The sequence below is a fragment of the Neophocaena asiaeorientalis genome, unplaced genomic scaffold (genome assembly GCF_003031525.2).
Source record: "Neophocaena asiaeorientalis asiaeorientalis breed wild unplaced genomic scaffold, Neophocaena_asiaeorientalis_V1.1 scaffold223, whole genome shotgun sequence".
In the NCBI taxonomy this organism is placed as follows: Eukaryota; Metazoa; Chordata; class Mammalia; order Artiodactyla; family Phocoenidae; genus Neophocaena; species Neophocaena asiaeorientalis.
Window position 1 is genome coordinate 2,434,545 of NW_020175045.1, and position 25,736 is coordinate 2,460,280.

Here is a 25,736-nt window from a genome sequence, read left to right on the forward strand (position 1 = left end):
CGAGCTCCTCCCCTGGCACCCCCGTCCCCCGAGCCGGGGTCCTTTGCCCTGGAGTGCAAACGCACATCCTGGGTAAAGCTGCCTCTCTAGTGACAAGTGGGGAAATGCAATTCAATTTTCTTTCACCCCAATTTGGCATTTATGCTGGCGAGTGACGACCACGGGCAACGACACTTCTGCGCTGAGAGCTCAGCTTCTGAGCCTGTTCCCAAGGAGCAGGAATCCTTGGCGACGTGACGGCGTGACGGCGTGCCGTCGGGGTCCTGCAGGGGCCCTCTCCCAACTGCACACCTAGCCCCCACCTGCTGGAGCGCCCGCGCCCCCTCCCGCTCTGGCCCGCCACTCCCTAGGGACCGCCGATCTCCACCCCTCCACCCGCCCCCCGCGCGCCAGGCTGCTCAAACGCGTCATCAGTGACCGCCTCTGTCCGCTCCATTCTTCTCCGTGTTCTCAGCTCCCCGACATTATACTTTCTCTCTTGCTCGACGCCCACACTCCACTCCACCCCCACCAGGGAGGGAGCTGGGGCCGTGGGGGGCAGGCCCTTGAGTCCCCCCTCCCCCCGGCTCCACCCCAGTGTCTGGAACGTGCCGGCCGCTGTGAGCACTGATGTTTTCCGCGAGGGAGGGAGGGAGGCGATCGCACGCGGGCGAGCTCCGCGACCAGTGACACAGCCCCACCCGGTCCCCCGCCTTGTGGACGATGACGGAGGCCCCTTCCTCGCGGTCTGCGTCGCTGAGCGGGCGGGTCCGAAGCGCCACCTGCTGGCGGGACACCGCGGCAGCTGCCTCCCAGTCCTCCCAGGTCAAGGAGACCCCGGCCCAACCTCCCGCTCACCTCCCAAGAGCCTCCCACTCCTGGGGAAGCAGTTAAGGCCGCTGAACCCCCAGGCCCCACCGGGTGCTGACTTCCGGTTCACAGCCCACGATGGTGCTGAGAGGAGCACTGTGATCAGGCCACCCTCTTTAGTCTGAACTGGGGAGACTGAGGCACAGAGAGGTGAAGTAACTTGCCCAAGGTCACACAGCGGCTAGGGAGTCCTACCATCTCACCCCGGCTCCTTTACCCCACCACCCGAGGGACCCAAACCTTCACGCAGGCTGTGAGCACTTTCAGAGCAAAAGTTGGTTTTCTGAGTAGAAAATCCCTGGGCTCTTGTTTCCCATCATTCTCTGCCCCACCTCCAGCCCAGTTCTAAGGGAGTCCCACAGGAGACCCTCTGGGATGGCGCCGACCCAGGCCTCGAATCCTCCTTAGTCACTGAGCTGTGAGCCGCCAGCAAAATGCTTCCGGGCCTCTGCTTTCTCGTCCGTAAGATGGCAAAGTTCCTCCTGGTAGAAACGGTAGCTTACGGTTCTCCCTGAACGGGGACGGGGTTACGACAGGGTCTCTCTGTAACCAGCCTACAGGTCAGGGGCGAGTGCCGAGCCTCTGCTCACCCGTCTAATGGGCTGAGCTTCCACGTCACCCAGGAGACAGGCCTCGGGGGACCTGATGGGGCCAGGGTAGGGGGCGTCTGCACCACTGCATCTGGGGGTTGTGGCCTGAGCCCTGAGCTCCCTGGGGAGTGAGATTCAGAGGGCAAGGGTGAAGGCACATCTGGAGGTGGGGAGCAGGGGGTCACCAGGTCCCCTGAGGGAAGGCTGAGCAGAGCAGGGGCAGAGCCCTGGACGGGGACCTGGGCTGACGACAGAGACCTGACCTGTGACAAGCAGGCACCTGGGGCAGCGGGTCAGGCAGCCCGAGCCACGCAGCCAGAGCGCTGGCCAGGCACGCGGAGGAGAACCCTCCCCGTGAGCGTCTGGTCCTCGGGCTCCACCTCCCTCCTGGCTGGGCTGCCCTGGGCCGGGGAGGGGCCGGCAGTGGGGCCGGCAGTGGGGTGGGAGTGCTGGCTGGCTGGAGACACGAGCTTCTTGCTCCCTGCTACGCTAGCAGGAGAGACCTGGCTGCCTGTCAGCCCCACCCTGCCCCGCTGACATCAGCGGGGCCCCAGGAGCCCAGCTGGTCCTTAAGTGTCTCAGGAACTGCCCACGTGGTTCGGGTGGGCCCCCTCGCCTGATGCCATGGCAACCCCAGGGTTCCTACATGCCTCGCCTGGCCTGCAGGTACGCCTGCCTGAGATCTGCACCCACCAGACTTGGCCCTTGGCCCTGGAGGCTTGTCCCCACCAAAGGGGGACACATGCCACCAGCTAACATTTGATGAAATAATCCCCTCGGAATACTTCTCCCCAAAGACACATTTCTAAAGCAAACTTGAAATGACCTGCGGGTTTTCCTGATTTTTAGGACATGGCTTTTAAGCCCCTTTCCCACGCTGCCAGTCTGCACCACAACCCAGGGCCTGACTCCCATGAACCATCAGGCGTATTTACTGCTTGAATGCTGCGCTCAACTTTTCCAACGCCGTCTCCAGGGAAGTCACTGCACCTGAACCAAGCAGGCCGCACCTGCCGTCACGCCAGGTGACAGCAGCACTGCTCCCGCCCACGAGAGCCAGGGTGCGTGTAGGTGCAGTAAATTGCTACTGCATTTTCATATAAACCGCGGAGACACCAGATCCATGAAGTTCGGATCTGAGAAACCCAACTTAATGGTTCGAGCTACAGAGGCCCATTCACCCCAGCCACGGCTCTCAGTCCGGCCAGCCCGGCACAGGGAGCGGCCACACCCGGTCACTTGGTCGTCCATGGGCAGGAGTGTGCTGGTCACGTCCAGGTCAGTGCTGGGCTCCAGGACTTCTTGGCCACACGAACGAGGCCGGGGAAGGGGCGCCCCTTTAACATCCACGCTCCCCCCCAAAGGCCAGGCCTCTGACCCACCAGGTTCCTACAGGGCAGATCCCTCACATCCTGACTGCTCTGAACACGATGGAGAGCAGGCCCGCGTGGGTGGCCAGGAGCCCAGCACCCACCCCGATGCCCAAGCTGGGGACACTCTGCCTGCCCCTCCCCCGGGTGGGTGGGGAAATTCTTCTACAAAGGACCGGCCGTGGGACACCCAGTTCACAGAAAAAGAGAGGTAATGCCAGCACGATTGCTTAAGAAATTTTTATTCACAAACTATGTAAAAGTTACAACTAGCCCGTTTAAAACAGTGAAAAGTTAATCTTTCAAAAGCTCTGTTAAAAATCTGTTCACATGATAGAGCCATGTGCCATTTCCTCCTTACTGCCACGAAATCAGAAAAACTAGGTCTCTTAAAGAACGTGAAAGCAAACAGGAATTGCTGTGACCCCGAGGGGGCGCAAGGATGAGCTACACGGCAGGATGAGGGGCTGCAGAGGAAGCCCAGGCCCCGAGAGGAAGAGCGCGAAGCGCCGGCTCACACGGGAGAGGCCAGGTAGCGGGGCCGCTGCCGGTCGGGGCCGCTCCGCACCAGCCGGCCGAGCCGCGGGGGCAGACATTTGCCCGTCCTGCCCCACAAGGTCGTCTTAGGTCTGTCCACCGTACACAGAGGTCACGGCTGTGAGCTCCAAGCGCACTGTTCCGTGCTTCGCTGCTTTTTAAACTAAGCTTCGGGTTCCAGGAGAGAAAGAGACAGAGGTGGAAGCTGCCGTTTCACAAGGCACCGAGGGCAGCAGGACACTGCAGGTGAAAACGAGCTGAGTTACCTGGATTTGCTCACTCCCTCCTCCGCGGGGGAAAGAGTTAGATACTCAAACAGGACCACGTACTAGTGGCTAAAGTGACAACTGTCCATGGAAGTCTTCAAACCTGTGTAGCTGAGGAAAAGGCTAAAGGGTTCTTTCTCATCAGGTGAACCACAAGCACAGGAAACAAAAAATTGAAAAAGAAGAAACTGTGTTTGGGCTGACGCATCGCTTTTCAAAGCTCAGCTGCAGCGCAGAAGGACAGCCCGAGGGAGGCGGACGGCCCCGCCCTGCCTCTCGAGCGCAGCGCTGCATGCACTGAGCCCAGCGGCGGCTGCGGCTGCTACTGTGGCAGACGGGAGAAGCATGAAGGTCAAGGCTGCTATCTACGTTCAAAGACAGGAGAAAGACAGCTTTTTCATATAGGTTTGCTTTTATTTCCACGTTCAGCCTGTTGAGAGAACCTGTCACAACCTGAATGGCGGGGGACGCGCTGGTGCCCCAAGCGGCTTCCCTGCTGGCGGCCAGGGAGCCCTGGAGGGACCCTGCGCGGCTGTGGACGGCGCTGGCCATGTGAGGCAGGGCCCAGTCTTCGGTGCGATTAGAAACCCAGCGAGAGAAAACTGAGAGCAGCACCGGCAAACCTCCCCCACCGTGGGTACCAGGGGCTGAAAGGCACAGCGACGTGTGGAGACGGCGAGTCCCAGGCGTGGCCACAGCCCGGGCGAGAGAAAGCGCAGGTGAAAAGTCAGGAGTGGGCAGGCTTTCCGCAAAAGGATGACCTCGGTTCCAGCACAACACACGGTGACGCTGCAACAAGGGGACACCGTCCGCTCGCTGTCCTGTAAGAAGGGAACTACATCAGGTGGTCAGCGGCGGCCTCGGCCCCAGGCGAGCACGCGTGGTGAGCGCACGGCACACGTCCTTAGGAAGCAGGAGGGACCACGCCGGCCCGGCGCCTGCAGACGAGCAGCAGCCTGGACGCGGAGCCCCCGGCCCCGCTCTCCCTGCCGCGGAGGCAGCACGGCCGGACACCGAGGCACACGGAGCCCCGGACCTCCTCTCCCCCCACACACGTCCGCTCTGAGGTCCAGAGCCGCCACGTCTTTTCTCTGTTATTGAAGCCTGCGTTCCGGCTGCACCTGACGGGGTTTTGGAGGCTCCTGTCTCAGACCAACCAGGGACGGACCAGAACGGGTGCTGCGGCTGGTGAGGCCCACCTTTCTGCTGGACACCCTGAGGCCTTCGCCCAGCAAAGCCCCCTCCTCTTCCCTAGGCATCAACCACCAGTGCCTGCCCCAGCCCTCCTCTCACCCATGGCCAAGGCCTGCTGGATTTTACGGGAGCCTGAGGCCCAGAGCTCTCAGATGCAAGGCTCCGGACACCCAGGGTCTGCACTGGACCCCTCACAGCTCACAGGCAAGGACGTGGCTAACCCTGAGTACCGGCAACTGGGCTTCACTCAGCGCCTTACACGAGCTGCCTTCTGACTTGCGGGAGAGCAGAACAGGAAAGAAGCGCAAACAGGACACCGTGTGCTCCCCGTCTCAAGGCTCACCACAGTGCTCCCGGATCACTCCTGGTTTCCAAGAGGAATAATTTCTTCGGTGACAAAAAACTCGATGGTCTCCTCCTCCCAGTCGTCCACGTTGCTGTCCAGCTCGTCAGTGTCCACACCTGCAGGGGGCAGCGGGGGTGCGTGTGTCACACGGTGTGCAGATGTGGGGCGAGAAGTTGTGAAACACATTCACACATACACGCGCGCGTCCCGCACCCGCCAAGAGGCCGGTGTGAACACAGCGAGGTCCCCTGCAAAGAAGGGACTATGGCCTTGACTTGCAGGAGCAAGAACCTCTCAGTTCTTTTCAAGAGTCTTTTAAAGATTCCCTTTAAGATACTTTCAAAGAGAGAATTCCCTGGCGTCCAGTGTTCAGGACTCGGTGCCCTCACTGCCAGGGCCTGGGTTCAACCCCTGGGCAGGGAACTAAGATACCGCAAGCCACAGTCTTCTTTGGAAGATTCTTTTTAAGAATCTTTAGACAACACATGACGTTTTCTGAAAACTCCGGGAAATTAAGATGAAAAAAAGGAAAAACACTTCTTTAACCATACGCTTGGAAGAGTGCATCTCTGGCTAACAGTTACCTCCTCGCAATTCTAGGGAAAAACCCTTTAACCATACGCTTGGAAGAGTGCATCTCTGGCTAACAGTTACCTCCTCGCAATTCGAGCCGTGCGTTTTTCTGCTCCATATAGAGTTCTTGAGCCATTTTCCGGTATTTTCGGAAATCTTCCATCATGGTCCGTCTTCTCTCCACTAATTCCTGTGGGTAGGGTTGCAGAGAACTTACACAACTAACAGCTCGCATCACTGCCATAACTTTGCTCAACCCAAATGGAAGTGAAAACACGGTCAGCAGTAGGCCCACCTGACGGGGTGACGTAAGGACTCTACACACACTCCGGGGGCAGCAAAGGTGGGACCTGTACTCGCCGCCTTCTGCCTCTAGCGTGGCCCGTACCACCCGCCTTCCGCGTCTGAAACGCCAGCCACCCGAGGGCCACAGGTGGGCCCCGGCGGCACAGAGCCGCCCCCGCCAGTCTGTCCCCGTGGCCTGGCGCCGGCCTTCTCTGCCATGAGGGGATGGTCCTTGGCACCTCCCTCAGGCCTGGGGACAAGGCTAACCTTTGAGGCTTTGGATTGGCTCAAACGGTCCTTCTGTTCAAAGATCTTGGAGTATTTCTTCAGATCCTTTTTAATTTGCTGAAACAAAGACAAGTCACTCAGGATTTACATATTCAAAGCAAGAACCACAAATATTGTAATCCTCAGAGCTGCCAACGTGGAGAACGACCTCCTCAATGATGAGCAAAGCATGGCCTCCGAGAGTGCTCAAATGCAGCGTCCGTACGTCAGTGGCCTGTCCTCCTTCCCTGGGATTTACAGGCTCCCTCAGCTCTGTCCTGATACCATCAGCGTGTTTCTCCATCACTATGTAAATCCCAGCAGGACTTTTTAATTGCCCCTGCCACCTTTCTCATCCCGCCCCAGTTTGTGCGAACTCCCTGGAACGGTACCGACGTGGCCTTAACCTGAAAATCTGCTTCCGCTCTGAAGCTACTCTTTTCCTTTTGGTTCTTGAGTTGTTCTGCGTCTCTTCACAGGGTCCCCCATAAATGTCACGTTTCTGCTCCTCACTCGTTATCACCCTAACGGTAACAGGAAGCAGCAGCGGCTTCTTTCAGCGCCCGTCGCCCCCACGTGCCTACACCCGACGAAGACACAACCAGACCTTGACCTGGTCCTGGCTCAGGAGGGTCGGGGGCCGAGGCCTCCACAGCAGCTGGCAGAAGCGGTCTTTGCTGTTCTTCTGCAGAAGGCGGCCTTGGAAAGTCCACAGCCAATAGGCATTGTCCACCTGGAAGAGAGCAGAGGCCCCGCTGAGCTGCCCCCTGCACCACGTTCCACCAGGAGGCAGAGGCCCTGGAATCCTTAGTGCTGGCAGAAGTGACAAAATTAACCATTACGTTCAACAACTGTTCGGGAGCCAATAATTTGCCAAACAACGTCGCTGGCACTTGGGAGACACCTAAACTCACGTACCTGACTGGACAGCGCAGCGTGCGCAGCAGCTAGGAACAGGGCTGACAAAGCAGAAATCAACCACGTCACCAAACACGGTTCCGCTGGATAAAGGAAGCAGTGCCACAACCTATGCTCTGGTGAACTCCCGCTGCAGACCAGCACTCAGGGAGCAGTTAACACCGCCTGGTCAGTCGTCTAAAAGGTTTGTAAAGTGTCAGGGTAGGCCTCACTGAGGCGACCTCTGAACAAACTAGACACGGGCATGGTCAACATATCCTGATCCGAACGCAAGGATTATTACTCAAGACACTGATTCCAGTGACATTTGCAAAGCCCGTGTTCCTAAAACTTCATCACTTCGTTAAACAGAATTGCCCTAATTGGTCTGTAAACATGCACGAGCTGGTTCAACTGTCAATACCTCAATCAATAACGACAGTCAGTAAAGACAAGGCAGAGTCCTCAGCAAGTTTAACCACCAGCGTGAGAACACTGAACGTGTGAACCAGACGCTACAGAGCGTGATCTGTACAGACACCAATTCTGAGCCCCACGAACCTCAGGCTATGGATCTCTCCTGAGACCCAAGAGGAAACGGGTCCTCTCCCCAGAAAAGTGCCCGTGCACAGACACAGCTTCATGCCCTTTCAGGGAGGCCCCAGGCCGAGAAGCCCGCTCACTGGCGGTGCCACACCTGCTCCTGCGATCACAGAATCCTGTTTCTACCTCCACTGACACATCCTCAAATCTTTTGCTAACGACAGAGATGATGATCTTTTCAAGAAGTTAAAAACAGAAACGGCAGACGTTTTCTCACAGCCCAATTCAGACAGCAAATCCTGACTGAAGGCTGAGCAGTTTCAGATGCTGGGAACACAGCTCAGAACAGGAGAAAAGGCCCTTGTCCTTGCAAAGTTCCATGCCAGCCGGAAAAGGGGACAAGGAACTCGTAACAACGGCTAAGGTGAGCGCATGTCATTGAGCACCGTGAAAACATAGAGCGGGGTGAGAGGACGTGGGAACCAGGTGGGGAGGGGGCCTCTGCGGATGCACGCTTGGTGACACCGGAATGGCAGGAAGCACAGCACCTACGTGAACTGACATTCCAGGGAGGGGACGCACGCAGAGGCCACGAGGCGGGAGCGAGCACGGGCGCTTGGGGCCAGCGTGGCCTCCACTCAGGAAACGCGCACAGCCAAAGGCTGTGCCGTCAGAGGCCGCCGCACAGAGGACCCAACGGGCCGGGTGACCAAGTACTGACGGTCCGAAGCAGGAACCCCTCAAGAGGGAAATACTGTGCTGGGAAAACACGTGCAAACCAGAAGAGACCCACCCTCCACCGGGGAGCCGCGCAGTGAGCAGCTGGTTTAGTCCCACAGTGCAGTGGGTGGGTGCTAACTGAGTCGGGAAGCGGTACCATCTGATTCCCACTCTACAAGCCCTCTGGCTGCAGCGGCAGATGTGGGCGGCCCGGCTCCAACTGGAGCGACTAAGACGCGCTCTAACTTAGGAAGAGAGATGAAACAATGCTGCCCTGTTCGTGGAGAAGGCTGGCTGCCCTCGGGGCTCTGGGGAGAGGGATTCTGGGCAGCCTGGGCCGGGCCGGGAGCTCAAGTGGATCAACCGCATCGCCCGCAGGGATGAGACGCAGGCGGGGAGGTGATGCGATGCCACGCTCTGTGCGCTCCCCCACGGCGAAGAGGGCTCCCCACAGCCCGGTCCACGTGGCGCCGAGGCTCCCCATGTCCCCGTACCTTGTGGCTCCACCAGGACACGGAGGTGATGACATAGCGCCCAGTCGGATCCCACTCGACGTCGGAGGCCATGTAGTGCTCCGCGATATTCATGACCGTACAGTCCGAAGTGTCAACGAAGGCCAAGGCGCCGTTCATACTGGGGAACAGACAGCACGGTGGGCCTTCTGCAGGAGCCGTGTGTGTGCCCGCCCCCGGCTCCAGGGTGAGGGTACAGGCCAGACTCGGGAGCCCGGGGTTCCCTAACTACCACCTCATCACCGACGTGGAAATAATCACAGCGATGACCTCGTAAGGATGTTGTGACTCAAGATGTACAGGGCACACGAGCACGTAGTGTCTGCTGTGATTATTCTCAGAGGGAAGGCTGTCTGAGGCCAAGCCTCCAAAGCCACAGCAAGAAGCACCTACGCTGAGACGGGGTGTCCTGCCGCTCGGAGGCAGCACTGCACACGTCCTGCTGGAAACAGCAACTAAGGGGGGAGCGGGCGAGGGTAACGCCCAGGTCCTCGTGGTCACACCAACCAGAGGACAAGATGGGCTCACGGCCTGACTGAACATCCTGCCTACAAGGAGACACAGACCTTACAACATGGCAACGGGATCGCCAGCAAGAGGTCCTGCGTAACCACGCAGACCTGTCCTCCAGGCCCGCGGCGAAAGCGCCTGTGGCCAGGCCATTTTAATCTGCCTGGTCTTGGCCTGCATCTGGGGAGCAGGATGGAGACGCCACACAATGCTTCACCCAAACGGGCCGACCCTTTTGTGGGAGAACCCGTCCACCGCATCTGCGCAGAGCCAGCATCGCTACCTGCCCCCCGAAGGTAGGGTAGCCAGCATACCCTACCTTTGGGGGGGCAGGGGAGCGGGCCCGGGGCCAGGGTCTCTGCACAGCCCACACCAAAGCCCACCGCATCAGACAGAAACCCACCTCCGCAGACCAGCCAACACAACGAACTGCCCTTGGGGGCTCCAGAAGATGGTGTTGGCCTGCTGTTTATCAAACATCTCTGAAAGGAAAGAAAGTGTCAGAGGTCAGCCTGCAGCAGAGATGGGAGGACCGGCAGTGGGCTCTCGCTGCCCCCCATGGGTGTATACACCACAACTCTACGGAGGTACCACACCTGTTGGCTACCTGTGAAAACAGGTCAGAAAAATCACCTTCAGTACACCTCAAATTATGACCCAGTTAAAAAAAAAAAAAAAAAAAAAAAAAAAGGGGGGATGGGGGATTCTGAAGCTGCAATGCTATCTTAAATGACATTTTCCGTTCAAAACAATGTCCCTGACAAGGTCCCTGGACAGAAGACTCCACTTACGGTTAGTGTGATTACAGGGACTCAACACCAGGGTGAGGAATCCAGTTTTCATCAGATTCTCAAAGAGGCGTGCGACCCCGAAAAGCCTAAAATCCACTCCTCTAGTGACTCACACGCCTTTCTAACTAACAAGCCATCCAACTCCATCATCTCTCCAAACCACTCACTTCCTGAAGGGCTAGAGCCAGGTCCTCGCCCTGGGGGTCTCTTCACGCAGGAGGAAGGAGCAGGGCGCGGAGGGGGGTGAGGCTGCGTCACCCTGAGCGGGGGCGGCACGAAAAAAAAAAAAAAAAGAAGGGATGGGGGATTCTGAAGCTGCAATGCTATCTTAAATGACATTTTCCGTTCAAAACAATGTCCCTGACAAGGTCCCTGGACAGAAGACTCCACTTACGGTTAGTGTGATTACAGGGACTCAACACCAGGGTGAGGAATCCAGTTTTCATCACATTCTCAAAGAGGCGTGCGACCCCGAAAAGCCTAAAATCCACTCCTCTAGTGACTCACACGCCTTTCTAACTAACAAGCCATCCAACTCCATCATCTCTCCAAACCACTCACTTCCTGAAGGGCTAGAGCCAGGTCCTCGCCCTGGGGGTCTCTTCACGCAGGAGGAAGGAGCAGGGCGCGGAGGGGGGTGAGGCTGCGTCACCCTGAGCGGGGGCGGCACGACTCTCGGACCAAGACAAAGCAAAGAGAACGCTGTTGGCAGACGTGCTCTACGGTCCCCACCACGAGGAGGCCGGGAAGTGCGTGCGACGACCCCGACACGGACCCTTCGGGGGGGCAGGGGAGCGGGGCACTCGGAAGGCAGAGGCACTCGTGTACTTGCTCTTTTGTAACCTACTTGGTAACGAGAGACCATGAAGTCTTCAGCTGCCCCTACTTCCTTTCATGACGAAGGGAATTAATAAGAGTCAATTTTGTGATAGACAGCCAACTGATAACACCACGAAATGATTCTACCACAAGCACTGCTAAACTTCAGGAAGTGAACCTGAGAAGTCTCTCAGGAAGAGCTCTTCCCAGGGCACAGGAGTCCCCGTCAGGTACTGGGATGACCCCCCTGCCTTTGTGGCAAGAAGCCCTGGCTGAGGTTCGGGGAGCGTGGGGCGAGCACACCCTGAGGGCACCTCACCCTTGAGGTGGGTGCAAGAGGTCCCCCACCTCAGTCCTCACAAAGAGAAACGCTGAAGCAGCCAACGAGCACCCGCCTTGTGTTCGGCACTAAGGACGCAGGACAGGAGAGCAAGGAGCGGGGAGCCCCGCTGCGTCCAGGCTGGGCGAGGAGCCTGTCCTGAGGGAGGAGCAGACCGAGGGCGGGCATGTGACCCCAACCCAGAGCGGGCAGCTGCAGCCACAAGAGGAGAGGACAGGACTTCGGAACAGTGAAGTACAAGGGCCCCGCGGGAGCGCAGAGAAGGCCCATCCTTTGCAACAAACTCCCTCTGGGGCCATCACCACCGCCACGGGCCCACGTGGCCCTCCGCACCTGTCCCACCGAGCGCTCTGCGCGGAGCGACGACCGAGGTCTGTCCTGAGAGTCGGGCGCAAGCCACCTACTTACTGATGAGCTCAATCTTGCCGTTGTTCTTCACGTGGTAGAAAGACACTGATATCCGAGGAGCTTCCCCATGCAGCACAGCAAACTTACTCCCGTTCGGCTCCCAGGCGAAGGCTATGATGGTTTCTAAGACCGGGAAGAAGGGTGAGCTCCTTTTGGTCACTTAGGAACAGAACACTCTTGACCAGTTAAAGTTATTCAACCAGAGAAATGCCCCAAATTCTTAAATTCATTCAAAGGACCAGAGAACAGCACAGAAGCAAAGGCAGCGCGCTGCACCTGTGTGGAGCCGCCCGGCCAGCAGGGACAGCACCCTGCGCCCCGCCCCGTCCTGCCGCAGGGGCGGGGAGGGGCAGGCCAGGTGCGGTGCAGCCTGTGGACAAACCCTCCCCACACTCCTCGCCGCGGCCCTGGGCGCAAGGGCTCACGCGCCTCTCTACCCAGGCAGCGCGGCCACTTCACCCCCTTCCCCTCCTCCTCTCCCCAGCAAAACAAAAAATACAGCCTAAATTTTCCACCTAAAGACAGAAACACAGCATCTGAAGTTTCCATGAGTCCAAAGAAACCCACCAAAAAAACAAAACACCTCTATTAAACTGAGAACTTTCACACGTAAGAGCACAAGTCCTTCGGCTGCCGTCACTGGGCATGTGATGAAAGCCTGCCCTTCACACTCTCTCCCAAGTGTGGAAAATGGTGAGAACCCCTGTTCCTCTGCTATATAAGCAGATCGCGTGGTGTGGAAAAACAGGAGGCATCACTTCACTTGGCAACTGGAAAAGCTAAGAGACTGAAGTTGGAAAGGACAACACCCTAAACACATGCATGTTTTGTAACTTAGAGCCGGGTGCTGTTCACTGTGAATCAGGGTTCCGAGTCTCGGCCATTCTACCTGGGCCATGAATTTACACAGAAGCTTTAAGGGTACGTGTGACAGCACACAGGTGAACTCAACCACAGGACAATGACAATGGGACTTGCCTTTCATTTCGACCACATCGACAGGCACCTGTTTTTCTCTCATTCGGAAAATTTCAAAATTTGTGACAACACCCTGTGTAAAAAAAAGAAAAAGAAAGGGGTAACATTCTGGAAACTGAAAGCATGAGGAAGACAGGACAATTTAAGAATTTAATGAAAGATTAAACATATACACCTGGTAAAGACATATGACTATCTGTAGTGATTAAAATGATGAAACAAGAACTCTCAAAAGCTGATGGAGGGGGACTTCCCTGGTGGCACAGTGGTTAAGAATCCGCCTGCCAATGCAGGGGACACAGGTTCGAGCCCTGGTCCGGGAAGATCCCACATGGCGCGGAGCAACTAAGCCCGTGCACCACAACTACCGAGCCTGCACTCTAGAGCCCGCGAGCCACAACTACTGAGCCCGTGTGCCACAACTACTGAGCCCGCGTGCCGCAACTACTAAAGCCCACATTTCTAGAGCCCGTGCTCCGCAACAAGAGAAGCCACCGCAATGAGAAGCCCGCGCACCGCAACAAAGAGTAGCCCCCGCTCGCCACAACGAGAGGAAAGCCTGTGCACAGCAATGAAGACCCAACGCAGCCTAAATAAATAATTAAAAAAAAAAAAAAAAAAGCTGATGGAGGTAGAAACTGGTACAGTCTCTGGAGAGCTAATGGATCCCACCACCCCCAACCCAGATTCTATTCAAGACCTGCCCTAAAGGTCATCTCAAGCACAGATAGGTCCAAGAATACACATCGCAGCTGTAGTGCCATAAAGGTCCACTGACTAGCACTGATCCAACTATTTCAAAACAGCAGAACATCCTGCAGCGCGTTTCAAGATGCACTCACGTAAAAAGTGGGTGCTGTGTTATTCACAACAGCCAAAAGGTGGGAACTACCCAAGTGTCCATCAACAGCTAAATGGACAAACACGATACAATTCAATGGCCGCTGCTCAGCCACAAATGTAATGAGGGACGGGCACATGGCACAACCTGGATGAGCCTTGAACAAACGTTTAGTGAAGGAAGCCAGATACAGAAGGCCATAGAGTGCACGACTCCATTCACATGAAATGTCCACAATAGGGAAATCCAGAGACAGGAAGCAAGAAAGCAGATTAGAGGATGTCAGGAATGGTGGTGACTGCTGATGGGCGTGGAGTTCCTTTCGGGGGCGATGGAAAGGTTCTAGAATTAAGACAGTGGTAACTTGTACAACTGTGTGAATGCAATAAAATCCAGTAACTGTACACTTAAAAGAACTTTTTTTTGGTAAAAGGAAGAGGAATATTTCCACTAGAAGGAAAAAAATCACGCAATTTTTTGGTTAAGTTCAATATTAACTGATGCAAACCAACAGAAAGTGTGGATGCAGAACTGTCAAGCATGCTACCCTGTGTTTAAAGAGAAAATCTAAAAGAAAACAACCTACTCATTTTAACTCCTTCAGTGAAGGCAGGTGGGTGCCTAGAGATTTCCCTGTGTTCTCTTGTGAACGCGAACCTACGTCAACTCTAAACTACACGAATGTTATCACCCACTCAAAGTTTTCCAGAAAAACATTACACTCCTCGGCTGGAATATGACAACACCTCTAGCTATGACACACCAGCTATCTTTCGGTGTTAGGTGGGTGTGAAAATAAGTCGTGAGTTTGAACCAAAAAGTCCATTAACACCCCCCGAACAGAACTGAGCTGTACAAGGAATGACCCCTGCCCACTGGCATCCACTTACCTGGGTACCTTTTGGAGTCCTATCTACTTTAACACACAAGTAATCTCCATTTTTCTGCCAATGTAGCTTGCAGTCCACAACATTAAATAGATTCCTAACTCTGATCTCTTGTCTGGTAGGAAGCTGCATCAGGGTTACCCTGGCTGGAATATCCTTATCTTCAGGCACCCAAAAGGCTATTATGTTACCACCGGGAGACCAGGAGAAGTCTCTGCAGAACAAAGAAAATGAAATGCTTACGAGGACTGGCTAAGAAATGATGAGAGCAGAGAACAAGAGACCTCATTCTCTGTGTAAAAGCTCAGCAGTGGCACGTGTACCCCAAGAACACTAGTAGCAGCCAGCGCTCACTAGCGTGGGCTCCGTCCGCAGAACAACTCGGGGGCTTTGCTAGACACACTGTACCGTCGAGGAGAGAGAGAGGTGCTGATAATACCACGCACTGTCGCACAGGGGTCACAAGACTCAATCCCCAAGCTCTGAAACCCCACTCAAACTCTTAACCGCAAGGCAAGTAAAATAAACTTTAGGCTGATGGACCCAGCTACATGATTTCTGAAGATTCGTTAAGGGGCTAAAGGGGGAAAACCCCAAATCAAAAAATGTAAGAGGATTAAAGAATGAGTGCAATTCTCTCTACTGCAAAAATTACCCTAAAAAGTGCTGTAATGAACAATCCATGAGTTCCTATCTGTGAAGAGTATCTTTACTTTTGCATTTTACTGAGAATTAATTCCCAGTTTTACTTTTAATTAGAAGCCATCGTTTTGCCCAAGAATGTAAACATAAAAATAATAAGAGGCGTGAATGTCCTTGCACTGCTGATACTTCACTGCCCCCAGAGATTTCAGGTAAATAAAAACATGCCTCCAGGGCTTCCCTGGGGGCGCAGTGGTTGAGAGTCCGCCTGCCGATGCAGGGGACACGGGTTCGTGCCCCGGTCCGGGAGGATCCCACGTGCCGCGGAGCGGCTGGGCCCGTGAGCCATGGCCGCTGAGCCTGCGCGTCCGGAGCCTGTGCTCCGCAACGGGAGAGGCCACAGCAGCGAGAGGCCCGCGTACCGCAAAAACAACAACAAAAAAAACGTGCCTCCTCATTGACAGAGAAAACCAGCTGCAGCTCACTGAGGCCACGCAAACCCCATGGCACAGACCACCAAAGAGACACAGAGACTTTCAACTAAGTGGAGACCCCTCTTCCTCAAAGACTGCGCCCCCAAGTCTCTGGTTCCAAGGCAGAACCACGAAAGGAAGTAGGCCCTCAAGATGCCCCTACGCGCAGGAACGGCGAATGCTGACGGGGGCCGCCAACACACAGTGCGCAGCGGCGGGCACGAGCCTGCCCTGACACCCTGGCGCTAGGGTGACAAAGCACCAGCGTTCTCTGCAACCGTGCAGGGGCCGAGCACCGGAGGAGGGAGGCAAAAGCCACATGCCAAGAGATTCGCTTACTTTATGCCAGAGATCTTCAAGCTCTTCTTGTCCAGAAGACCCATAGACTGTGGAAAAACAAGGTTACAATGGAGTTAAACCAGGCCAGTGTCTCAGCGGTTCACACAACCTTTTACAACGTGAGCTTGCCGAGGGAGCAGTGTACGCAGAGGGTGACAGACCACAATGGAACAATTCACGCACAGCAGCGAAGGACACATTTCCGGAGCCCATTTCACCAACTCCCATCCTTAACCCCCTGCGGCAGCAGAAGCGGGGGCCGGCAGATTCAAGACCCAAATCCAGGACCCGAGCAACTGAGAGGCACAGAACTAGTCTCTCTCCCTTCTGGCTGCACCACGAATTAAGGGAAAGCACCGCGTCCTCGAGAAGCTACTGGAGCTGACAAGCAACTGACGGGGCAGCTCACTTTCAGATAATCAAGTAAATCACTTACAGGAGTTTCATAGATACTGAGAGTATCGAGTGTCATCCTGGCAAAGAATTTACCGTCATGGCTCCACCTACAAAGAAGAACAGTGCCAGACTCATCGATGAAGAAAAGGTCACCGCAAAGAGGTCACCACTGGCCACCACGGGTCCACTTACTTAAAAATAGGCCAATGGGCTGAGCTTTCACAGTGAAAACCTCTCTTCTTCTGCCCGGTAAGAATGTCCCAGATGATGATGGCCTGAGGGTCATCCTGAGTGTCCATCAGGGGGCTAAAAGTCACCAGGTACCTGCAACAGAGGGGACACCTACTCATCTCCTGCACGCTTCCACGTCCTCTCACGTGAAGGTCACAGCTGTGTGGGCGTGGCGAGGACCTGTCCACGCCTCCGCTCCAGGAGACTCTCCAGGCACAAGCGAGGCCGCCAGAACAGCAGCCGAGACCCGTGGAAGCAGCAATGTGGCGAGGACCTGTCCACGCCTCCGCTCCAGAAGGAGACTCTCCAGGCACAAGCGAGGCCGCCAGAACAGCAGCCGAGACCCGTGGAAGCAGCACTTCCTCCAACCCCAGGCTCCCCCGACCCTGTCCTCCGCCTGGAGACCCCGCTCGAAATACGGAGCAGAGCCACTGTGGCACAGACCATTCATCCCGCTCGGCACCAGGGTGCTCCAAGGGTCACCTCAAAATGCTTCCCCGAGTAAAGCAATTATACTCCAATAAAGGTGTTAAAAAAAAGTTTCCCTGATGAAACCAGGACAAGGAATGATCCAACAGATTCCAAACAAAAGTCGGCTGTGTGCACGAGCGGAATGAGAGATGTGGAATTCTCATACTTTCTCTTCCTTGGATTTTAATTAAGACAACAAGGTAAAGAGAACAGATGGTCACGTGCAGTATCCACAGGGGACTGGTTCCAGGCCCCCCCCCCCGCGGTCGATACAAAGTCAGCAGATACGCAAGTCCCTTATGCAAGATGATGTAGTTTATGCAGATGTGTGGAGAAAGGAAACAATAAAGCAAATGCAACAAAATACTAACTGGAGAATCGCGGTCAAGAGCACACGGGAGTCCTCTGGACTCTTCCTATAATGTTTCTATTTTAACTTTAAAATTACTGCAGAATAAAGCTTGAAAAAATTACCCATAGAAGGCTGGCACGACTCCGTTTGCAATTTTCGAACAGCTTACCTTTCACAAGGTGAGAAGTCAATAAGCTGAACCCCTTGGTGGCTGAATCTCTGAATTTGTTTGAATTTCTCTCCCCCCCAAAGAGCAATGCCTCGCTGATGAAAGGTCGCCAGGTAGGTGCCCTTAGGAGACCAACGCACATACGTCTCTGTCCATCTCTGTGGAAAGAATCAGTGCCGATGTTAACACAACAAAACGCCGAACACAGAGTCCAAAGTCTACAACAAATATACTCCTCAAGCTTTTAGCAGAAAACACAAGAAGCCTATCCACTTCTTAGGGTGCCTTTCAAAGCTGGAAGAATAGAAGTTGTTCTCAGAGGCGTAACCTCAAAGCACGTGACACTCACCTGCTCTTATACCAAGCTCCTCTTTTCTTTTGCTGTGTGGCTTTCGGGATCTTAGTTCCCTGACCAGGGATCAAACTCGGGCCCTTGGCAGTGAAAGCTCAAGTCCTAACCACTGCACTGGTCTGCCAGGGAATTCCCACCAAACTCCTCTTTGTTAAGGAAACATGAGGTAAGTCCCCACACGGCAGCAAATACCCACCGCTCTCTCTTCAATGGAGACCGGATCCTTGACGTCATTCCAGAATATGGAAGTGCGGTCTCCACTCTCAAATATCACACTGTACTGATCTCTGCATTCTGCCTCTTCAAGCCAATAACGTAAGTTTCCCTAGAAACAGAACCAAAGGCAAGGGATTGAAAACATTTCATTAATTTTAACCAAAGAATACATAACTGTTGCTCTTAAGAGACTCGACCAGTTCAGTCAGCAGCTTTAACTCCTGAGGAATACATCACTTCAAGCCGAGAGGCTAGCCACCATTTCTTCCCATTACGTATAGATTTTATACAACATACCAGGTCTTTGAAAGGTTGTTTCTCTGGAATATCCCATTCATCACTGATAGTCATGTACCTGGAAGAGTAGCAACACGACGATGATTACAAGGTTGAGTGCTTCTCAACCCCAGGCAGTACCGCACCCCTGCCCTCCCCGCAGAGGGAAAGGACAAGGTTTTGATTGGTCACAACCGGTGAGGGGACGCTGGTGGTCAGGGGGTGCTACTGGCCAGGGATGCGAAATGGTCCTGCAGTGGTCTGACGGGAGAATGCAGCTACCGAAAAGGCCACTAAGCACCCACTGCCCCCCGGGGCAGAAATGTCTGGCCATTCACGCTCAGGAAAATGCCCAGGTTCTCCTGGGCCGAGTCAGAACTCACTTGTCAAAATCGGTGAAGAGGTTGACTCTGAACGTGTGCTGCTTGTCGAGCTTGTAGCCATCGGCATTTTTCACAGCATCCAAAGCGTGGGCAGGGGATGCATATTCCAGGAAAATATACCTGCATCGAGAAAGAGGGCAACTCGCACAAGTTGCAGACGTGAAGGTCAGGCAGGGCACGCTCAACACGCCCAGCCCTCCACAGGGCTCGCACCCGCCATGAGTATCCGAGACCTGTCTTCCCGCCGTGTCCCGGAGGCAGTCAGATCCCTAGCAGAACAGTTCTAAACGTGAACAAAATCCTAGCAAAGATCCAAAGTCTCTAAGTACACGATCAGAAATTATAGAACAGCTAAGTAACCAAAATGTTCATTACCTTGACTATGGTAATGGTTTTATGGGTGTATACATACACCAAAACTTATGAAATTGTACACTTTAGAACTATCCGATTTTACTGTGTCAAGTACCTTTCAACAAAACTGTTTAAAGAGACATGGACAGTATCCGATTTTACTGTATGTCAAGTACCTTTCAACAAAACTGTTTAAAAAAACATGGGTAGTCTAATACTGTGTATTACAGGCAAAATTACAAAGGCTCTCAGAGAATGTTTCATTATAACAAAAATAACACAAGGAACTGCTCAAAAAAAGGTTATCCTTCCACCTAGTTCCTGAAATAGAAAAAGTATGAAGCGCTGCCTGCATGTGATAACTGTTTAAGAAATTAAAGCTATTCTAGGTAGTTTCCAAAATTTGAAATAAAAAAAAATTAAGTTTATACCACCTTCTCATTCCTGTCCCATAAAGACAATTTTGCCTGTACCCAGAGGCTGATGTTTTTATGAAATTTTAACGGTGAAAGTCTGACAAGTTTGTGGAGCAACAAACAGAACTCTCATCCCTGCTGGTCGAGCGTAAACTGGTAGCGACACTCAGGCATAATCGGGGGTTGGCCAGTGGCTCTGAAGAGGGACACTTCATGCACCCCAAACCCTCTCTTGTGCTCAGAAGAGGACAGACACTAGGCTGTTCCTAACCGCTGTTCAAAACACTGTCAATCCATAGGAAAACAGACAACTGTCATATGATACGACAGAGCACAGAGCATTTACAAGGAGGAAACTAGAATTACACTTACCAACACAAAAAACCCAATATTGAACTTAAAAAGCAAACTGCAAGACACATACCTCATGCTACCATTTTTAAAAGATACAGGGACTTCCCTGGTGGCGCAGTGGTTAAGAATCCGCCTGCCAATGCGGAGGACACGGGTTCGAGCCCTGGTCCGGGAAGATCCCACATGCCATGGAGCAGCTAAGCCCGTGCGCCACAACTACTGAGCCTGCGCTCTAGAGCCCATGAGCCACAACTATTGAGCCCGCGTGCCACAACTACTGAGCCCACATGTCTAGAGCCCGTGCTATGCAACAAGAGAAGCCACCGCAATAAGAAGCCTGTGCACCGCAACGAAGATTAGCCCCTGCGTGCTGCAACTAGAGAAAGCCCGCACGCAGCAGCGAAGACCCAAGGCAGCCAAAGATAAATAAATACACTTAAAAATAAATAAAAGATACAATATTTTAGGTGATGCCACAAAAAAGTTACTACGGAATGACACAATGTCTCCTAGATTCTAAGAAGTATCTCCATTTCAGAGATGATAAATGTGGGACAAAAGCACATCTTAGAATCAATAAAATACCATGTCAAATTTTCCTGAAATCTCGCCAACTTTCAGATCTGTTGGTCCCTTTACCCAGGATGTATATTGTCTCAATAAGTGTTCAACGAAGAAGAGATCAAGGTCTGATTTCTTAAAAGCATAGCAGCCACCTTATAATACCTAATTCAAGAACCACACTGCATCTCCTTCTCCCTCCCTCCAATGACCCCAAGGACCAAAATCACTGCTCCACAGAGCAGTGGGCGGCCTGGATAAATGTGACCGAAGTGCCAAAGTGAGGCCATGCTCCCGCATCCACAGTGAGCTCCTGAGCACACGACCATCTTCACGGTGTCTGTCAGCTACCAAGAAAACACAAGTGACACTTCCGTGCTGGAGAACATGACTCACCCTTTTGTCCTTCCATCCTCCTCTGGATAAAAATCATTTGTGATTTTCCCAAACTTGGAAAAGATCTTATGGATGACGTTTTTGAGTTTCTCCAGACGGTCAGGTCCCACTTGAGGAACATTGTCGACCACAATCACGGAATCGATTCCATCTGCTTCCTGTGGCCGATCTTTGAGTACATCTCCCAGTAATTCTGTACAAGTGAAAGATTTGTCGAATGACTTTTTTTGACCAAGTTAATGCACTAGGTTAGCACACTGAACAAGTTTCCAAAAAGCAAAAAGTGAATAATCTAAATGCTTTCACTGTGAGCAAAAGAAACCAGAGCCCTGGCTTGACTCAAAATTTAAACTTGAAAGAATTAGAAATATTGTAACTCTTTACACTCCCACCGACAGTCAAGATATGTCAACTGACTTCTGGCAATAATGGAAGATTTTAAATGAATGTTTTCAAAGAGGTTTTAATAATGAAGAAGGCAAAAAAGAGGATGGCCTTTCACCAGAAATCAGAGAAACCCCGAAGTGAGCCAGGAATGGCTTTCTCTGACCCACCGCTATCACAAATTCACCACCGGGCACTGTCTTCAGTTTACAACGAAACAAACTCATCACCCTCTATTCTTTCCGTAAAACAGCCTTGTTTGCAAACAACACGGGACTGAGAACGGCACTTCAACCAGGTGGCTGCAGACTAGAGAAGCTCACGGAAGCAAGCCAACAGTGACGCGTCTTCCAGTTCGACGAAATACCTCGCAGTGTCACTGGGAGACACCAGCCACACAGACATTAAGTTGTAAATGCTTAGAACGGTGCTTGGAACACAGTAAGCAACATCAACTCATTCTCATAACTTCAGCCCAAAGCTCAAAACCTATTATGTTCATGCCACCCGCTTTTAAAATTAAGATCAAAGAACCCAAATCTTAAGTGTTCAAACGTCTCAGAATTGCTTCATTTCCATAAAATGGTCAGCAAGAGTAAGAGAAAAAGAAGAAAAGATAGGTGTAAAACGAACTAGGAAAAAGAAACACAGAGGAATCAGTGCAAACAGGTCTGCGAAGCCAACTGGCGGCCTACTGTTTTCCGGGCGATTCAATGTCATCTGGGGGCTGCCCGCTGCAATCTTACCCGAGGCCTGTCTCAGGCTTGGAGTCCTTTTGACCCTAACGCCCCAGCGCCAACAGAAATGCTGGACTGGCTGCTGCAGATGGGCTCTCGGAGCGTAAATGGAGTATCAGATGAAAAAAGCAAATCCTCCTCTTTTTAACACAAATTCTGTACGAATCCTAATCCCAGTTAGTTAGCCAGCTTGTCTAGAAAGCTGTAAGATTACAAGGCACCGTGTTAGGAGCTAGAACAGAAAGACATCTTTAAGGTTGCCATCAAAGCATACTCATCACACGAAACTACACTGGTAACACAGACCTTGCTGATTTACAGTGGGGTTACTTCCTGATAAACCCACTTACATACCACTGTAATTCAAACCATCACAACTTGGGGGCTGTCTGTACAGGCAAAATGAGTGTACGAGGTAATTTTTAAACAACAGCTGAAGAACAATGGCTTGTTACTCAGGTATCTTTGTGTTCTGGAACCTAATTACCACTCTAATCTCTGCACTATACTCAAGTATTTCAACATGCTATACAGGACACGTGTCAGAAAATATTCTTTGTTGTATTTCACTTTCAAAACTTAAGACGAATTTTCTTCACTTTTGTGTGAAAAAGGTTAAGAGGTCTTCAAAAAAGAAAAAAAGTCCTTTAATTTCCAGAGGCAAGCCCTGTTATAAACTATCTCTAATTAAACTTCAACACCTTTAACGAATGATACTGAAAATGTTACCTTGGGTAAAAGAATTGCCAGTTAAATTTCAATGAAGCTAAAATTTAGGCCAAGCAAAAAGGAAAAAGAAGAGAAGAGGCAGATTAGGTCATCGCATCTTCCCTACAGAGACTGAAGCCAAACCCTTGGGTTCCTTTTAAAGCTGACGTACCGAACAATGACAAGGCCTGTTACGCCTGACCCAAACTTACAAACATAAAAAGCTCAGCTTTCCTACAAACTGTGTCTGGTTTAGAAGAACCCACCCACACACCCTGAAGGGAATAAGCATAGTAACTACACAGGAAGGAACACACTTCCTCCATCATTACCAGCCCACACAGTCAGGTTCCCACTCTGACTACAGGGAATAAAGAAAGAAACAGTTCTCAAGACTAAGTAGCAAAGAAGACACTCAGTTAAAACCATTATCACATATTTGCTTGGCCAAGCACCAAAGGCAGTTGAAAAATTAAACCGATAAAGGTGCAACCGTGCAGGCTTCCCTGGTGGCGCAGAGGTTGAGAATCCGCCTGCCAACGCAGGGGACACGGGTTGGAGCCCTGGTCCAGGAAGATCCCACATGCTGCGGAGCAACCAAGCCTGTGCACCACAACTACTGAGCCTGCGCTCTAGACCCCGTGAGCCACAACTACTGAGCCCACATGCCACAACTACTGAAGCCTGTGCACCTAGAGCCCGTGCTCCGCAACAAGAGGAGCCACCGCAATGAGAAGCCCACGCACCGCAACTAGAGAAAGCCCGCGTGTAACAACGAAGACCCAACGCAGCCAAAAATAAAATAAATTAATTAAAAAAAAAAAAGATGCAACTGTGTGAGAGTTCACCTGTCTCAAAGAGGAAGGAGGCAAGACAACAGCACTGGGGCTGCGGCACCTACGGGAGGGCTCGTCATGAGACTCAGCTCATTTTCAAAAGAACCAGCACCTTGAGCATCACTTTCCTGCCCTACAGGGCAGTTCTCACGCACCAGAAAACACATGTGAACTACTGGCCTCAAGAAAACTGACAGCTTGCTCAGTCTTTGCTCCTCAGGACCAGGAGACTCACAGGTCACTCTGGCAAAATATCAGGATGACAGGGGCTTCCAAAGGCCCTCCCAGCAGTCACCTAGCTTGAATGGCCTGTGCTCACGTCAGTATCCTGTCACACATCGGAAGTCACGTACTAGAAATCTTGTGTAAATTAGGTGTGCTCAAATAATGCTTAAAAAAAATCCGTTGTGAATAAACACCTAAGGGCTCAAAATAGGCTTTAAAATCAAAACTCAAATTTTAAAATAGAAGATAAATTGGTGTGGTAAGAAAAGAACATTGGTCTAGGCTGGGGGGTAGGGGAAAGGGGGTGAGCCCAGAAACACAGCCTCTCTGTCAATTCCCAGCAACCTACTCCACAAGGAACACATTTTCTTACAGGTGAAGGGCTTTGACTGGATCAGTGGCTTCCAAGTCCTCACTAGCTTGTGGAGCCTTTCCTGCTTTTCATGCTGAAATGTTTTTTGTCTCATGAAATAAAGGCAACAGTGACAATAACAGGTAGCCCTTTAAAATTATGTTTCAAATAAGTCAAACCATTATGCAGTACACTTCAAACTTACACAGTGCTGTACATCAATTACACCTCAGTAAAACTGGAAGGAAAAAAACCAAAAGCATTTGATAAAAATTTAAAAAATAAATTTATCTTTCAAAGTCAAACAACTCTGTCGGTTCTCTAAACCTTCTTTTCCGTTTTATGTGACAACCTTTATTATTCTGACTCATGCTCAGAGTGATCAGACACACCTCCAAAAAGGCTAACTTTAAGTGGTAACATCTTATCTTCCTGGTGTATAGTTGGCTACCTCTATGGTGTCTAATTCATTTTTCCCATTTTATTATAAGGTGGTCAATATGCAGAGGAATCCACTTATGTGCTCCCAGCCTGGAAAGATAAAATGGCTAAAAACAAACGAGATCAGCCATCATCAGAAGTCACGTTAGGAGCCAGGCTCTCTCAGGCAAAAAGCAGAAATAATGCATGTAAGTCGAACCAAGGCAAAGAGAAAGGCAAAGTAAGCGATAATCAATCCTACAACTCGAGAAAATTATTTGCCAACAGAAGGATGACGGTATGCCTACAGACTTAGGAAAAGAGAGACACAAACAGGAATCGGGCAGAGCCGGCCTCAAACTGTCCTCCCAAGGAACTCTCTGGGGTAGACGCTGCTGTGGGACAGCGGGGGCAAAGGAACCCAGCTTGGCCACCCTGTTCTCCCCACTCCCGAGGGACAGCGTCCATCCACCCCTAAGGAGTCGGCACCGAGTCAGTCTCAGGCCTCTGACAAGTCTGGCGGGTCACTCGGGGCACCCAGACTGCAGACGAAGAACTGTCACCCGAGACCGTGCAGCACATGGAGTGTCCAGCTCGGCTCGACCCTAATGGCCACACCACTGCACACTCGACCACGGCTCCCGCGTGCACGCCGTCTGCCTTCACCACCCTCCAAACTCCAAGCTGCAGTGCCAGTGGCTGGTTCCCCAAGTTGCCTCCACCCTGCCCTCCTCTTCTTTCGGAGAAAACAAGATCCAGGCGCTCACGGAAACCTTCCCTACGTGGGGGCGACAGGCAGAGGGCGGGCACCCCTCCCGCGTTCGAGGATCGGGAACTTCGGCGCAGACCGGCCCCGCCGCCTCACCTTCCTCGCTCACGTCCTCCACGAAGTCCTCGGGGTCGCTGAAGGAGGGCTCGTCCGCGCCACCGTTCTCCGCCGCGCCGCCTGGCTCCCCGCCCGATCCCTCGGACCCGGTCTCGGACGCAGAGTCCCGCGCCTGCCCCGCCGGGGCCTCGCCCGCGGCCGGGGTGGGGGGATCCTCGGGCGGCGGCGGGGACACGCCGTGGGTCGCATCGGCCTTCTCCTCCCCGTCCGCCGCGGGCTCGGCCGGCAGATCAGGCCCCGGCCCAGCCTCCTCGTCCTCGCCGCCCGCCGCCTCCTGCGCGCCG

The 25,736-nt window shown here is 52.8% G+C and overlaps 1 protein-coding gene across 3 annotated transcripts in view; it reads right to left on the bottom strand.

The window, feature by feature from the left end:
• Positions 1 to 3,034: 3,034 nt before the first annotated feature.
• Positions 3,035 to 25,736, bottom strand: part of EIF3B (eukaryotic translation initiation factor 3 subunit B) — a 23,885-nt gene continuing 1,183 nt past the window's right edge. The window contains exons 2-20 of one of the 3 annotated variants that reach the window (XM_024763481.1): positions 25,432 to 25,736; positions 20,905 to 21,097; positions 18,824 to 18,943; positions 18,462 to 18,519; positions 18,145 to 18,273; positions 17,597 to 17,754; positions 16,566 to 16,697; positions 16,414 to 16,480; positions 15,978 to 16,024; positions 14,527 to 14,737; positions 12,796 to 12,868; positions 11,818 to 11,940; positions 9,863 to 9,941; positions 8,932 to 9,070; positions 6,885 to 7,010; positions 6,278 to 6,355; positions 5,807 to 5,915; positions 5,150 to 5,268; positions 3,035 to 4,447 (exon numbers count right to left, since the gene is read on the bottom strand). The exon at positions 25,432 to 25,736 is cut by the window's right edge and continues 2 nt beyond it. In XM_024763481.1, coding sequence (XP_024619249.1) covers positions 5,165 to 5,268; positions 5,807 to 5,915; positions 6,278 to 6,355; positions 6,885 to 7,010; positions 8,932 to 9,070; positions 9,863 to 9,941; positions 11,818 to 11,940; positions 12,796 to 12,868; positions 14,527 to 14,737; positions 15,978 to 16,024; positions 16,414 to 16,480; positions 16,566 to 16,697; positions 17,597 to 17,754; positions 18,145 to 18,273; positions 18,462 to 18,519; positions 18,824 to 18,943; positions 20,905 to 21,097; positions 25,432 to 25,736 — 2,251 coding nt within the window. In that variant the 3' untranslated portion in view covers positions 3,035 to 4,447; positions 5,150 to 5,164. The remainder of the gene's footprint in view (positions 4,448 to 5,149; positions 5,269 to 5,806; positions 5,916 to 6,277; positions 6,356 to 6,884; positions 7,011 to 8,931; positions 9,071 to 9,862; positions 9,942 to 11,817; positions 11,941 to 12,795; positions 12,869 to 14,526; positions 14,738 to 15,977; positions 16,025 to 16,413; positions 16,481 to 16,565; positions 16,698 to 17,596; positions 17,755 to 18,144; positions 18,274 to 18,461; positions 18,520 to 18,823; positions 18,944 to 20,904; positions 21,098 to 25,431) is intronic. The other 2 variants (XM_024763482.1, XM_024763480.1) reach the window with 2 other exon arrangements.